Source organism: Oenanthe melanoleuca, chromosome Z, assembly GCF_029582105.1.
Source record: "Oenanthe melanoleuca isolate GR-GAL-2019-014 chromosome Z, OMel1.0, whole genome shotgun sequence".
Classification (NCBI taxonomy): domain Eukaryota; kingdom Metazoa; phylum Chordata; class Aves; order Passeriformes; family Muscicapidae; genus Oenanthe; species Oenanthe melanoleuca.
In genome coordinates, this window is record NC_079362.1 from 40,372,570 (window position 1) to 40,388,256 (window position 15,687).

The 15,687-nt window shown below is 37.5% G+C and overlaps 1 protein-coding gene across 2 annotated transcripts in view; it reads left to right on the top strand.

The window, feature by feature from the left end:
- Positions 1-15,687, top strand: part of KIF27 (kinesin family member 27) — a 30,929-nt gene that overhangs the window by 10,744 nt on the left and 4,498 nt on the right. The window contains exons 6-16 of one of the 2 annotated variants that reach the window (XM_056513145.1): positions 3,224-3,364; positions 6,262-6,468; positions 6,999-7,174; positions 7,550-7,683; positions 8,224-8,379; positions 8,975-9,180; positions 10,028-10,225; positions 10,577-10,690; positions 11,802-11,978; positions 12,644-12,859; positions 13,882-14,088. In XM_056513145.1, the coding sequence (XP_056369120.1) occupies positions 3,224-3,364; positions 6,262-6,468; positions 6,999-7,174; positions 7,550-7,683; positions 8,224-8,379; positions 8,975-9,180; positions 10,028-10,225; positions 10,577-10,690; positions 11,802-11,978; positions 12,644-12,859; positions 13,882-14,088 (1,932 nt within the window). Of the gene's footprint in view, positions 1-3,220; positions 3,365-6,261; positions 6,469-6,998; positions 7,175-7,549; positions 7,684-8,223; positions 8,380-8,974; positions 9,181-10,027; positions 10,226-10,576; positions 10,691-11,801; positions 11,979-12,643; positions 12,860-13,881; positions 14,089-15,687 lie in introns of both variants that reach the window. The other variant, XM_056513144.1, reaches the window with a different exon arrangement.

Here is a 15,687-nt window from a genome sequence, read left to right on the forward strand (position 1 = left end):
CTGGGCAGCCCTTCAGAGGGCCTTTGATGGACCTTGACTCCCTCTTACCTGCCCCTCATGTGAAAGTCCCGTAGAAATGCAGCTGAGCTGGTCTGCACAGCGGAGGATGGATGTTCCCTGCCTCTGACCAGAGGTTTTCACATGCACCCCAAGCTCTCTTTCTCCACCCTTTAGTTGGGGGGGCGGGGGGGTGGTGAGTTTGTGTAAACCTGGAAACAAATAATCCTGTGGCTATGGCCTCCACCCTGAACCTGCTGGGCTTGTCTCTTCTGTGAATGCCCTCCCAGCCTTATCCATTACTCCCCAGGCCTGAGGTGCTTTGACCAGTAGTGACACTTTTTGTATCTCCAATAGCCTTAGTCAGTTTAACTCACAGTTCAAGGTTTTAGTCAGGAAGCCCATTCACTGTGGGCTTTGGTGGTGCAGCTTTGTTGTACAGTTTTGCCATAATGGGCAAAAATCGTTATGACAATGTATAAGCCATTAGTGGTAACATTTCAATCTCTGACAGCATGGAAGGACTGTACTGGTCTGTTGTAGGATCATACAACAATTCTTGTAGCATAGCCTGGGCTCCTGTCCTGAGTGATCACTCTAACCAGACAGAGCCCAGGTTGCATTGGATAGTATGGGGCTTGAGCATGACATAAATGGTGTGGAGTACGAAGTGGAGGTTGTACTTAATGTGACTGGGATGGAGTTAATTTTCTTCATATATGCTTGCAGGGTGCTATATTTTTCATTTCTGACTAATCCAATGCTGATGAAACACCAGTGTTTTAGGTCTTGCTGTGGAGAGTTTGAACAGCATCAAGGGACCATCACTGTGACATCAGTGAATAGATAGGTGGGTGCACCCAGGGACAGGAGGAGCACAACCAGGCAGATGATCCAGGTCAGCCAAAGAGATATTTCACATCATATGACGTACTCAGAAACTGAAAGGGTGAGGAGGGGGATTTAGTTAGCTGTCTTTTTGCACAGGAACTAATGGGCATCAGTCTACTCTTTGGAGTTAGAGAGTGATTGGTTTTGCACTAATTAACTACCTTTGCATAATTGTGTTGTTTTCTCTATTCTTTCACTTCCCCTTCACTTACGGAACAATTTCTGTCTTGATCCTCAAGTTTTCTTTCTTCTTCTCTTCCTTGGACTGGTGGGCTTGGAAGTGAGGGAGTGGACTTAGTTGGGGGAAAAAGAAGACAGAGAAAAGAGGGAAAGAAAACTTCATTTTCTCTTGGAAGTGTATATTTAACTGCATACCCTCAGCAGTTGTCCTGTGAACTCAGAAAATGTTTTGAATCCTGCAAATATATTACTCTGTCAGAAGCATTACAGATGTAATTGCAACACAGATATTTTCAAAGGTATCAGTGAATTTACAGATAACCCAGGGACTAAATTTTGCAACTTCTGTCTAATACTATGTATGAAATATGCTAATCTGTCTAATATTATGAAGTTATAGTCTCATCTCATATCTCTTAGCAATTTCCTAAATTGTATTTCTTCAGCTATGTACTCATAACACTTCCTGTATTTCCTTTTCCATTGCCATGCCTATAGCTAACTGAGTTTCTAAACTATTTGCTGATTACTTTGTCTAATCACATTCTAACATTTGTTTTTGTGTTAAACATCAGCTTTTGCTTTTTGGTGACATCATACTTCTTTATGGTTTTCTAAATAAGGTGCAAATTTCAAAACAACATCTGGTAGTCTTAGCATGCAGATATTCCATGAGGATCCTGTCATATCGATAGTGCTGATTAGCTGTTTCTCTCACAGCCATAATAATCCTAGAGAAGGCCTATGGGGAGAAGTGCTCTCAGCCTTCTGAGATCATGTCTTCCAACAGAACTGATACATGATCAAATAAATAATTATTTTTTGAAACATCCCCGTATACATTTAGGAAGTACATATACTGGATGTGCTGAATTAAAATGTTGACTGTGAACATCGAAATAAAAGAAATGCAGATTATTGTACAATGAAAATAATCTCAAATCAAAATTAGTTTTATGTCTTAAAACAACTGTACACTATTTAGAAACTGAGTGAAGTTCTGATGCCAGATGAGCACCAGAAAAATTAATTTGAGTTTGTCATGTGTAGAAGGAGGCATTGCTCCAATAAGTTAGAATTTTGTAACATCAACCCATTTTTAATTTGCAACCAAACTGATAAACCTATAGATTGTTATCAGGCAATTGCATAAAGGAATTTTGTCTTTTCTTTGTTCTCAAGCAGTTTAAATCACAGCTTTTTTTCTTCCTTCTTGATTTGCTTTTGTGGCTTGTTTTAAACCTCTCTTTCCCAGGTTCAAAACCATGTAGAAGCTGAGCTTAAACTTAACTTAGTTTAAACTCACTTCCCCATGTAAGTATGCCATCCACAGCCAGGAAGAGATGGTTAGAGAAAGGCTAAAATAAATGAGATGTTACAGACTCTAGAGCAGTATTTGCATGTGCACAGATTTAATAACTAATAGTAGACCTATTCTTGTCTCTACATACACATTTCTTTGCTAGCGGTTATTGTCTGGATAATGCTATCTTACATGATATTAAAATACTGGCATAGTGGATTGGCTGTAGCTAACACCCAAACTCATTCATATGTCCACCACCAGGACTCTTGAAGAAAAAATAGGAAGAGCAGGAATGAGAAAGTTTGTGTGTCAATGTGATGTTTCAATACTTTGTATTTGGCTTCTTCAGGCTTTCTGGAAGAGTAACAATATTTGGAAGTTTCCATCAATAAGTTTAAGTTCATTCACAAGAACATATGAAGAAGCATTCTTGTGGTTTCTTTAAACTGTTATCCAAGTTGCAGATTGAGGACAGCTGTTCTTATTGTTTTCATTTGAGAAATGTATTAATCACAAGATGATGTGATCTTGTAGCTACATGTAACAGCATACTAAAGAGAATAATTGAATTTAATATATATTTCAGTAAATTAGGTTTGGTTGTGAGTACATTATCTCCTTTGGAAGAATGAAACTTGTCAGAACAAAATCAATAGATGAAACAGAAATTAAGAAATAGCTGCTAGAAACTGCAGATAACACTTAGATTTTGCTATACATACCTCAAGTCTTTGCAGTTCTGGTCGTGTCTTTTAAAAACAAATGAGGTTTTATTTTGATTCATATTCCAGTTGTAGGAATAATAATGTCCCTTTCACCCAGCTGAACTTTCTTTGTTTTATCTAGCAGATACTAGTTATGGATGAAGAACTATTTAGCCAGAAGAATCATGAAGTGCAGATACTGCAGAACCAGATAAAGACATTACTACATGAAAAGAGAGAACTACAGGAATTTTTAAAGGAGGCTCAAGAAACACAAAGATTACAGGTATTTTTCCACTGGTATACATTTTATCTCTATTGAATCATCCTTCTAACATGTGAATGCATTCAGCAGGTCCCTCTTTTTTTTTTTTTTTTTTTTTTTGCTTAACTACTGGCGAATATTAGGGACATTTTGTTTTAATTAGAGCTATTTACTGAATGCGTTGGATTCATCTAGGGAATGTATCACAGTAATGTGATTCCTGGAGATTGTATATGAGCCTAGCTGTGCCAGAAGCCTTATGCGTAACTTGAAGTAAACCATTCATGCTCTCCATGCTTCCTGAAGCATAACACACAACCCTTTCCCCGGATCTATATCTTTGTTAAGGAGTTTCAGGACAATTAATAGATTAGGATTTGAAAGACTTTGAAAGATTCTTTAGAATTTAAAAAAGACTGTACAGATCCTATAGAATACTTTAATTGAAAAGTTGTATAGAAACTTATTTTGTTATAGCTTTATTAAGAATTAGAGTATTGTCCTCTTTTGACTTTATAAGGCAGAATTCCATCCTAACTTTCTGATCATTTATCATTAGAGAAAACTAAGTGACACAGTGGAAAGTAGTGACAAAGAGGCTGCTTGCCTCTTTCCTTCTGTAGATCTTGAGCTTGGTAATGAAATTACGGTGGCTAGTATGTGCATAACATTTCAAGGTTGAGAAGACTGCAAATGGTGTAGTTAATATTTTGCTGGTGTTGCCTGACATATGAGTTGTAAGAATTTTTAAAAGAGAAAATCATCAACATGGATAGCTAGTGCTCTTCTCCTTACACTTTTTCTCCTTTTTCCTTTTCTTTGCTGGTGGCTTGGGGAAAGTCAGTGCATGAAAGGTAAGTAAACTAGTCATGATCTTTTTCTTTCTTCTGTCACTTTCTTTCTTTCTTTTCTGTCACTTACAGACAGATGTTTTTTTATCCTGCACACCAAATTGTCAACTTATACTGTGATAATGCTTTTATAAATGTTGGAGGATACAAGGTAGCTGTCACAGTGTAGATAGAAGGTTATTTCAGTATCAGAGGCAGGAAGGAAGCTTGAGAGCTTTCTGGCAACATTTTGGCATTTAGTTCACTAAACCGTTACTTCTATTTAAAAATATATAATGTAGGTAGAATAATGAAAAGCAGGTGCTTCTGTCAAATATTTTGTATTCACAGGTGTATGCAACTTAATGATACATGATAGAATAAGGACTTTTAGAGTAGCAGGTATGAGTTACGAGGTAATAAATATTTATGCATATATGTATTTATGCAATGGGTGTTACAATGTGAAGTTGTATATGCAACTGTGTCAGGGACAAATATCTTCAAGGTGGATCAGTTGGCTCTTACTTCTTTCAAAATGGTAACAAATATGATATTCATACCCATATTCCATTTTCTATGACATAGGAATAATATGTATTGTATTCCAAGACAATGTCAACTTGTAAGGCATTGTGTATTTGTATTTGGAAGGAACTTTGAATCTAAGACAACAAAACAAAAACTGAATAAAAATGCGTTACTCGAAGTAGAAGAATGCAGAATTTATCATGAGCTATTTTTCAACTTCCCTATTGTTACGAGGCCAGATTTTAACCATACTTCAAAAAGAATCAAAAACAATAGAGTGAGTTGAAAATGGATATAATCTTGGCTTTATGGATGAATCAGTTTAGATAACGTAAGTACTTTTAAACAATGTATGGAGAATGCTTTAGGAGAAGCAGATAAGGTCCAAACTAGCATTATGGACAAACCTGAGGCTGAATGGAAGAAAAAGCACCAAGTGATTCTGGGATCATGTACATGTTTAGTTTATTAATACAAGTAATCTTTAAAGTGGAACTGTTCAAAGTAGAAGAGTAAGCCCATATACATGTTTAATTAATAAGACTCAGACCATACGTTTCATTTGAAAATGTTTAATTCTCATTTTATTTCTCCATTAATACATATATAAAGCAAGCATTAACTCCTAATCATGTCATTCACTTCTCACTAGATGCCTAGATAGGCTAATGTAACTAAACTGGGTGTGCTGGTTTGAAAGTAAACCAATGGCAAAAATGAAACCCACACAATTACCTTGAGAGAGATTTCAGGTTAGAGTTACAATTTAATAGAAAGATTAAAATAAATTTAATGATACACATTAAAACTGGGATAGACACACAAAATCCTGTGGTGGTCCTGTGGAAGTTCTGGTCCTCCTCTGGATTCATCCAGGGGGTGTGAGGGTCCCCAGTTTATATAAGGTCAGGTTCAGGGGAGAGTATTCAGTGCCTCCCCTAGGCACAATGGGAATGATGTAATCCTAGGAGTCATAGGATATTTTTGGGAATCCTTGGTGGTCTATGTTGTTACAGATGCCCATTATAGTGCCTTGAGTCCATTATGGTCCATTGGCAGAGATGAGCTCCTCAGGATCGGGTGGGACTGCGCTGGTGCTTCCCCAGAAGGAGTTAGCACTGCAGAGTAGTTTGTGAAGAAAATGAAACACTCCCCTCCTCACAGGGTTTGGCTCTTCTCCCTTATCTCATTTAACACCCGGCTTGTGGCCTGAGGTGTCAGCTGTGCACTGGGCAGCTACTGCAAATAACCCATCATTAACAGTTTGTCAGAAATGGTGTAGAATTACACCCCACACTGGCACTCTTTCTGTAACCCAGGACACAGGTTTGCTGAACAAAAATCTGTCTAAACTTTACTGGACTGGGGTGTGGGGGGGGGCTGAGACTGATGATATGTTATAGAATTGTCAGTTTGTTACAGACTTTGTTTGTGCCCTGCAGAATGATTTAGGGTCAGTGAGTGATTTACAAGATTCATGACCTTTATGAGGAATTAGAAGTTGTGAATATGATATAGACCTCAGTTTTGCTTCTGTTTTATTTTTTTTCCCATGAGACTGAGAAAATGGTGCAACAGCAAATGCTCAATGATCAGCTAAAATTGAAATTACAGAAGTTTACAGATGTGAAAGCTTTTGATATCCCAAGTGCTTATGAAGATGGGCCAGCTGTCATGGCATTTGCTAGGAGGCCCTGCAGTGTCCCAGTCACAAAAAGTGTGCTACGCTCCCTTCACCTTCCTTCGGGGACCAAGATCCAAAAGGTAAGGTCTACCCAAATTTTTCCCTTCTACCTTGTAATGATTATAGGCCAATGATTAGACATGACATGATAACACATGGTGGCTTTCTCAGATACTGCTGCGTAACTTCCCACTGAAGACTCTAAAAAATTAGTTTTGTAACATTTATTTATGCCACAATTATCCAAAATATTTAGGCTTAAAATTCTCACTTACAAGTGCTATGATTTTCATATTTTCACCCCCAGCTGGTTTTCTGGGGGTTTTGAGGGTTCAAGTATGAAACATTATAAAAAATCAATTATAATTCTTATCAATATGTTGAGTACATGGGATAATGAAGTGCTAACAGCACTCTTTCACGTTTGGAATGACTCCTCTAGGCTCTTGCAAAACCTTTTGTTACAAAGGTATTCAGAGTTATTATAGAAAACCTGTGTGATTTTGCTTACAAGGTCAGGTGGTGAAATATTTTTTAAAATATGAGTAATGAATTGCTAAATTGTTGCAAGTACTTTTACCCATCACTATTTTCGTGTGCTTTTTGACAGGGGTATACCAGCCCCCCTGTCTTGTCCCTGGCGCAGATAATGGCAGAATTCCATGTTCGCAGACAGATTATACTGAGCAAGTTAGAAGATCAAGATAAAGTCCTTCACCACCACCTCTGTGATCAGAGTGATGAAGAGGAAGACAATACAGGCAACGAAGAGAAAACCTCATATAAGTAATTTTCTGTTCTTTTAACTTTTTTTCTTTAACTTTTGTTACAGAAAAATGTAGTATTGCTGCCTATTCCTTTCATGATATGAGACCATCTGTAATGAGACTTACAGTAAACCTGTGGGGCCAACTGGGCATACTGCAGAATAAGTTTCATATATGTAGGTTTACGATTGCATAATCCTTGCTTGGGGGTCAGAATCTACCTTGAAGATTGGGTGATGGTGTGTGTGGGAGTGGCATAGATGAGAAAGAAGGTGAATAAATGCTTTTGTAAATTTGAGATTCTTCTCTGTTAAGATCATCTCCTTTGCATGATGCTTAAAGAAAAAAAATCCCTGTGTATTTGCAGAGTAGCATGTTTATCATTCTTTCATAGGCGTTCCATGAACCAAACATGGACACAAAATGACACTTCTCTGTGCTTCCTTCCTGATGCAAGAGACATGAAATGTCAAGCAGACAAGTCTGGTTTGTCCAATAAACCTGCGCTACAAACTGATACAACCACAGGTATTATGGAAGCCATTAGAGCAAATCTTACTACAGTATTAGAATATGCAATAATTCTTAAGCACATGTAATCAGTTTTCACAGCAAAATATGTGTATTTATTACAAATTTTTTTTTGTTATATTTCAATATAAATTTTGCTATTTTTGTTTTTCTTTCCCCTTCTGAAGCTGATTTAGTAACCTCTAAGTAATACCTACTAGCCAGAAAGCAGTTCACTTATCTAAAAGCTAGTCAGGTATAAATCTTCAGTACTGTTTCAATGAAAGAAAATGGATGCTGTTATCTCTTAGCAGAAATACTGAAGTGGTTTCTGGAATATTTTTCAGACTTAGGGTCTTGAAATGCAAGAACTGCATGTCAGCTTTTTTTTTCTTGTTCAGACACATGGCAGGGAAAAATACCCTTCTCTCTTCTTTCCTTTTGTTTCTTGTACTTCATATGGAAGAACTGCACTCAGTCAAAATTGCAGATCACTACCTTTTGAATACAGCATCTATTCCAGATTTTATAACTCTATTTTGATTTGTTTTTTTCAAGGTGAAGAAATTGACAGCCTCCAGAAAATCCATGTTTTTAACATGCAGAAGTTAAAGAATTCAGAGTTGAGACTTGCTGAGGCTGAGCAAAAAATAAGAGAGCTTGCACTTACTATCAAAAGGAAAGAGGACCTCATTAAGGAGTTAGTAAGAACAGGTAACATCCGTTACACATCTGTCCTGATACAGAAACCAGCCTTATGATGACAGGAAGGATCTCTTTTCTAAGCCACCTCAATCACACTCTTCTCCTTTGTTTACCTTCTTTTGAGGTGATCTGAGAAAGATACTGTGCCATCCCAGATTGCCCAAACAGGATAAGTCACAGAGTAGAAACACAATCCAAGATTATTTATCAATTTTATTTGAAATTAGTAAATAAGTAAATAAATTGGTAATAAGTAAATGGCACGTTTTTCTAGGAAAAAAACAAAACAACCAAACAAAATTTTGAAATACATGATAGCCATCTTGCCAAAATCTACAATAGGCAGAAGAATGGCACTCTGGCACTCAGGTGGCACTTTATTTGGTGGCATGAGGTAACTCATGAAACATTCAGATTTAGGACTTGCTTTATCTCCATTTCAGAGTTAGAAGGGAACTACAGGGTGCTTTAGTGTTGGAAAATATATCAGAAATTACTGACTTAGCCAGAACAAAGTAAATAATGTTTCAACTCCAAAAGTGAGTATTACATTTCAACTGATTATCATATTAGTTTTAAACTATTTGTATATGCTGTCTTTAAGGTAAGGATGCTCAGTCTGTAAGCAGGCAGTATTCTTTGAAGATAAGTAAACTGGAGCAAGAAATCGAGCAGGCCAAAACAGAACTGGCTGAAACGCAAAAACAGCTTCAGGAGCTGGACAGTAAAGAGCTGGGAGACATTCCTGAGAAAGTCATGTTACAGAAAGAGTGCCAGAAGAAGATGGAGGCAGCTAAGTTGAAAGTGCAGGTATTTCTGATCTGGCTATTAAGATTTGCAAATCTCTGTGTCTGAACCTTAACACTCTGCTTGTAAAATTCTTATCTGTTTTGCACACTGGAAGCTGCTTGGATTGAAGTAGCTAGTGAGAAACTTAATACTGTTATACTCAGAAGTGCTGGTTAACATCTACTTGGTTAGGTACACAAAATATCTTCCTAGTATGTAAGAAGCTAAGAAAGTATTGGGAAATATGAGATGTCCATACATCATTGTATGTAGTCCAATAGAAGAATTTAGATAAAAGAGGGTATTACAAAGTTATTACCTGCCATAAAAAATTGATGTTTTATGAAAATACTTTATAAATTCTAGCTCTAAGCAAATCCCTGTGATGCTTTGCAAGATCAGGCCCAATATAGCTTTATTTGTTTGACGCTGACCTTTGATTTTTAAGTTCTTCTGTATCTAAGTTAATATTCTATATAGGGCCATCTTAGGTGCTCTGTGCCTCTCAGTCCTAGAACAGCAGGTGAGAAAAGCTCCATACAGAAAGAGGTAGTTTGCTTACTGACTTGAGCTCAGAACCAGCATTCTGACACCACTGTGTCTCTGAAAATTTTCCTGTGGTTTCTGCTACATTTTAGTGCTTTCAATGTATTCCCAAGCATGAACTCTGCCTTTTTATGTTGTTTAATTCTGCCTGTGCCAACTTTACCAGGAAGCTGAGAAACTACACAAATAACAAGTAATTGTTTGGGCAGAAGCTAGTAAATTTTGTTGACCCTAAGAATTCAGTGAAATAAAGAATGAACCTGAGTTATATTTAATCACAAGTTTTCCTGCTCTTAAGCTGAAATTTGACATAAATATTTAGACCTTACAGAAGAAGCAGCAAGACACCAAGAATTTGGCTTCATTATCTAAACAAAGTGAGAGAGAAGCAAGAGAACTTGAGCAGAAAGTGGCTCAGATGAAGCATCAGCAATCCCAGATACAGAAGAAACTGTGTGAGGAGAGTGAAAAGAAGAAGCAACTGGAAGCAGAGCTTCAGCAGGACCAGCAACAAATTAAAGTAGGATTCTTCCTGTTTCCCTATGATAAAGATTAGGATGAATAATTTTTGCCCCTGCTTCCCCAGTTAACTACACCATCAGGCTTTCCCAGATTTTCAATGACTTAATGAATTTTTGAAAAAATGCTCCAAAGAAATTGTCTGTAAACATTTTACATTAATCTCCATTTTGCCTTTCAGCTTTTTTTTTTTTTTTCCTTTTTCTTTTTATTACCTGATATCTAGTTTTGCATTGCAATTTTATAAATAAATTTAGGGTCAGTATTTCAGATTCTATCTTGTGGGGACTCTCACATGAAAAGTATTTGACTGACTGATGTAGGAAGAATGGTTCTTTTTGTTTGTTCACAGGAACTTCAACTTAAGATGGAGCAACAACAGAAGATCCTTAAACTTAAGGATAAAGAAATTGCTGCTTTTAAAAAGAAGAAAAATAACACAGTGGGAACTCCACAGAAGCTACAGGTAGTTAATCTATTCCAAATATGTGTGACCCCTGAAATAAAAAAACTTTCTTCATCCCTAGTCATCTATTTTTGTAAACAATTTGGAAGAAGAGTATTCCATCATAGTTTTGTGTTCTTTTTTTTTTTTTTTTTTTTTTTTTTTTTGGTGGGAGTAGAGCCTAGCACCTCTTGTACTCTGCTTTTTTTTTGAATGAAAGAAAGGAGAACTGCCTTTAGTGTCTTTTTTTTTTTTCTTTTTTTTAAATCCTCCCCCTCGTCCCCCTATAATTTGTCAAAAATACTGATTCAGAAACTTGTGAATTCAGCAGGTTTTGTTGTCTGGTAGGTTTGAGGGTGACCTTGATGTGCTGTGTTTCAAATGTTCCATGGGTTGTTCAGGCATTTTATTTTGTTTTGGTTTATACTCTGAAATGAGTTACAGTAGTTTCTGGTTTTGGTTGTTGATAACAGGGTTAGAAAAGTATGTATCCTATGCAGCAGTGCCACCTGCCTTATTTCAGATATGGACAATGAATTACCCTAAATCTATCCAAAAGGAGAAAAGAAATTTTAAAAGTTAAATAAAGGAAACTTTTTAGCCTTAACAGGAATATATCCACATATAAATTGTGGCTTCAGAATAAATTTATAATGGACTATGCTTGCATGATCAAAGCAGTCAGTTACTGCCTTTTATTCTTTCAACATCATTATTTCTTGTCACTTAATGTTTATCCACAAAGAGCTGTTTTTGGGCAACTAAAATGCAGTAAGGTTAGGCTAGCTGAATTCTCGTGATACCACCTAAACCTAGTTGCTTTGCCTGGGCAGATGACATCTGTTTATATTAACTAGTTTTAAAAAATATATTCCTTAGAAAAGATACTGCATCTGATACCAGTTTCTTTATATGAGATGTAGCAATGCAATATTGCTGGGGCCCCTGTTAATTCACTCCAGTTTCGGTATTATTCTGAGTAAGGATTCTGTTGCAGAATTAATACTGACATTAGAAAGGTTAATGTCTTCTACAGTTTTATCAGTAATTCTGAAGAAAGGTAAAACATAATCATAATATTCTGACTGAAAATGTCCTGGCTAATGCTCTCTCATCTCTCTTGAAACTTTAGAAATTAGAACAGCAGAAGAAGTGGCTGGATGAAGAAATGGAAAGAATTCTTCAACAGCACCAACAGTTAGCAGAACTAGAAGAAGACTTAAAGAAAAGAGAAGCCATTGTAGCAAAAAAAGAAGCATTATTGCAAGAGAAAAGCCACCTAGAAATCAAGAAACTGAGATCTAGCCAGGTGATTCAAAAAAACCCCACAAAACTCACCTCAGTCATAACGCTAACTGAAAGACTGGTGGTGGAGGAGGGAAGCTAAAATATCAGAGGAGGCTCAAGGGACCTCCTATGCCAATACTACTGTGATGTAGATATTATGTAGCTTGACCAATTGACATTTAAAATGTAAATAACAGAGACAATAATTTTTATTCACTTTTTCTCCCCAACAAAACAAAAACCAAAGCAAAGCAATTCTGAACTGTGGAATTCTGTTATTGCAGAGCATTAAATGAAATTATATCTATGATATATTAGTTATGAATATGACTAAGTCATTCTGCCATCTAGAGAACACAGGAGGGAATTTTTCTACTCTTTCAGTAGAAAGCGTGAATACAAAGTATCGTTGTTACCTATAATGACTAGTGCCTTTGATTTTTATTATGTAGAAAACTGCTCTTTAAGCATTGTTGTTTTTTTGTTTGTTTGTTTTGTTTTGTTTTGTTTTGTTTTTGGGTTTTGGGTTTTTTTATGGTATCTGTCCACTAAATGTAAAGGAGGTCCCATGGCAAGAAACAAGCAATTTTTTCACTTCAGAATGTGACAGAATGAGACTATTTTTTTTCTTACAGGAAGGGAATATCTCATTTTTATATCTGTGGTTGCTGTGGTGTTTTTTTTTAGGCTTTAAACAAAGATAGTATGAAATTGTCTACCCGCTTAAGTATGCTGGATCAGGAGTTGTGTGATAAAAGTATGCAGCTTCAGGGCAGCACCACTGAAGACAAGTCAGACATTTTGGAAAAAATTCAGGCTCTCCAAATGGAAAGGGATCAGCTGCTCAGAAGGAGAGATAGTATGGATGAGAAAATGAAAGATGGTAAAGTGTTGTCAACTGAAGTAAGTAAGCACTTCTGAAATAAATAAGGTTTTAGGTATTGCTTGATAATAAAGAATTCCAGTCAGAACCTAAAATGTCTCCAAATATCAGGTAAGTTAGAAATAAGGAACAGAAGTTGGATACTTTTGTAAATAGCAATTTTAGAATACTTTTATGATAGCACAAATTATGTACTGGTGAATGAAGTTTAAGATCAGAGGAACATAAGTCAGATAGTGCCTTGCCAAACTCTATCGGCCTAAGAGTCATATAATGAGAAGTAAGGGAACTGGGAGTTCATCAGTTTATCACAGTCAGATATTTTAATGTCAGGATACAGAACAAGCAATGTATCCACATAGTGATGCCGTTTGATTTTTTTCATAGAATCTTGTGAAAAGCAAACTTTAACTGAAAGACTACATATTTTTACAGTGAAAATAAGTCATATTACATGAATGGCCCATTACCTGGAGTTGATCGGTATCATCATGTTGAAGATAAAATAAATTAATATAAAATGTATAGATTACTTTTAAATCTTAAGAAGCAATATGAGACTATGTCTGAGGTCATAAAGTTGCAGAAAGATCCCTGCTTACCCCACTCATCCAAACCTGCAGTGCTTCAGGCCTTTTTTGCCACTTCCCTACACAAGTCATGGTCACCAGGATCATTACCGACTGATTGATTAATTCATTAATCCAACAGAAAACTAGTACACCCAAAAAATTAAAAAATAATAGCAGAAGTCAAACTATGGTGAGGATGAGGGAAGGATAAAAAGAGAAACATGACTTCTAGTTTTGTGATGAGCCATTTGATCAACCTTTGTATTGTGGTAAGAGTGCTGTAGCAGGAAGAGACAAATGTTCTAGAATTGCACTCTACCTCTTATTTTCCCCACTCCTCTGTCTGTGCTACAACTAGTTCATCTTTTCATCAAGTTTTAGGTTTACTCTTGAAAATTAAGGTAAAGATGTCTTGAAAGATTAATTCTGAGCTTTTTTTTTAAAGATCTCCCTCATGTGTTTCTCTGTAGGAAGAACATATTCTTTTCCAGCTGGAAGAAGGAATTGAAGCCCTTGTAGCTGCAATTGATTACAAGAATGAAAGTATTCATAATCGCCAGCACTTGCTTAGGTCATCTTCTCAGAGTCTTTCACAGAGCAAGCATAATGTAATAGGGAAACTAGTTTCCCTGACTGCTGCTGAGCTCAGAGCTATCATCATAAGTTATTTCAACAAGGTTTGTTTTGGCTAATGAATAATATTTTATCCCGTTTTCTATTACTATTCTAGATATTTACATTGTGGCAAGAAATAAAAATAAATTTAAGATGCTTTTGGTAAATATATATTCATGTTATATAGATCTATTAATTTATTTTTAATTTTTATGTTAACTTAAATAGGATACTTATGGGTTAAGTTTGTATATCCTGTTTTGATGTCACTAGCTAGAAAGGTGCTGCAAATCTAGAAATTACCTTACACCTTTCCAGTATGCTGTGTTGCTAACTTACGGAGAAACAACATGTTTAAATAGTGGTGTTGTATTCAAATTCTTCCTGATTGCAGGCTTTCAGAAAGCTTCATAAAGCTCAGGCTGCTATTTCTATTGTCTTTTTCCTAAACCCGTTGTGTTAGTTTAACACAGCCTGGCTTTCAGTGGGGGTGAAGGAAGCCGCAGAAGCAGCTTCTGAGAGAGAAAGCTGCTCGAAGTTTCTACGTGTCCAGCAGAGCCAATCTCTGAAGGCTCTGACAATGGGCATGTTGCTGGCCCAATTAGAACAGTTGGTAACGCCTCTGTGATGCCTATTTAAGAAGGAAAAACGGCGCGTTTTTTTTCCGAGGGCGGAGCGGTGCTGGAGCCGCGTGGCTGCTGCCGTCTCACATGGCCAGCAATGATCGCTGTGCCTGCCTGGCCCTTTCTAGTCTGCCGTGCTGTGGGCAGAAAGGCAGGGCGGCGGCGGCAGCTTCTCTTTCCCCGTCCGCAGCGAGTTGTGCCTGCCTGGCCGCTTTAGCCAGCCGTGCTGCGGCTTGCAGGCACCCCGCAGGAAGAGAGGCGCTGAACGGTGCCAGCACCGCGGTGCAGCGGGAACCGCGGGGCCAGCTGCGAGGGACATGGCGAGCATTTGCCCAAGACAGAGCCCAGATGAGATCAGCCTCTTAGCGCTGAAAAACCCTCTAGGAACTTTTCAGAGGATAGAACTTGAGAACAAACGAACCTACGGATAAATTTCTTCTGAGTCAGAAAGAAAGTAGGTGAAGACACCTGAGGAGAACAGCATTGTTCTCTAGGGTTAGTGAGAGGAAGAGTGAGGAGGTGCTCCAAACGTCAGAGCTGAGATTCTTCTGCAAGCCGTGGTGAGGACTATAGTACAACAAACTATTTCCCCGTAATTCATTAAGTGCATGCGGGGATGCAGAGATTCATTCACAGCCCATGAGATAAGGTGCTCATGCTGGACTGACTGGATTACTGCTGAAAAGCTGTAATTTAGTGGGAAACTCGAACAGAGAGAGAAGATAGAGAGCCCTTTCTTCCAAACTAGAACAGTTTATCCTTAAAAGATTACACCCCATGAACCGAATGCCCCACACAAAACAGTTTTGGGAAGACTGTTTTGCCCGTGGGAAGGACTTGCGTTACAGCAGGTCGGGCGGTCCCGCTATTCGTGAAACTTAGAACCACACTGGAGAAGTTCACAGATAGCTGTCTCCCGTGGGAAGGACCCCATGACATAGCAAAAGAGACTCCTTCCTCTAAGTGAACCGAAGAAAGATTTCAGGTGAAAAAACTGACCAATTCTCTAACGCCCTGTCTCCCTGTGTTGGTGGGAAG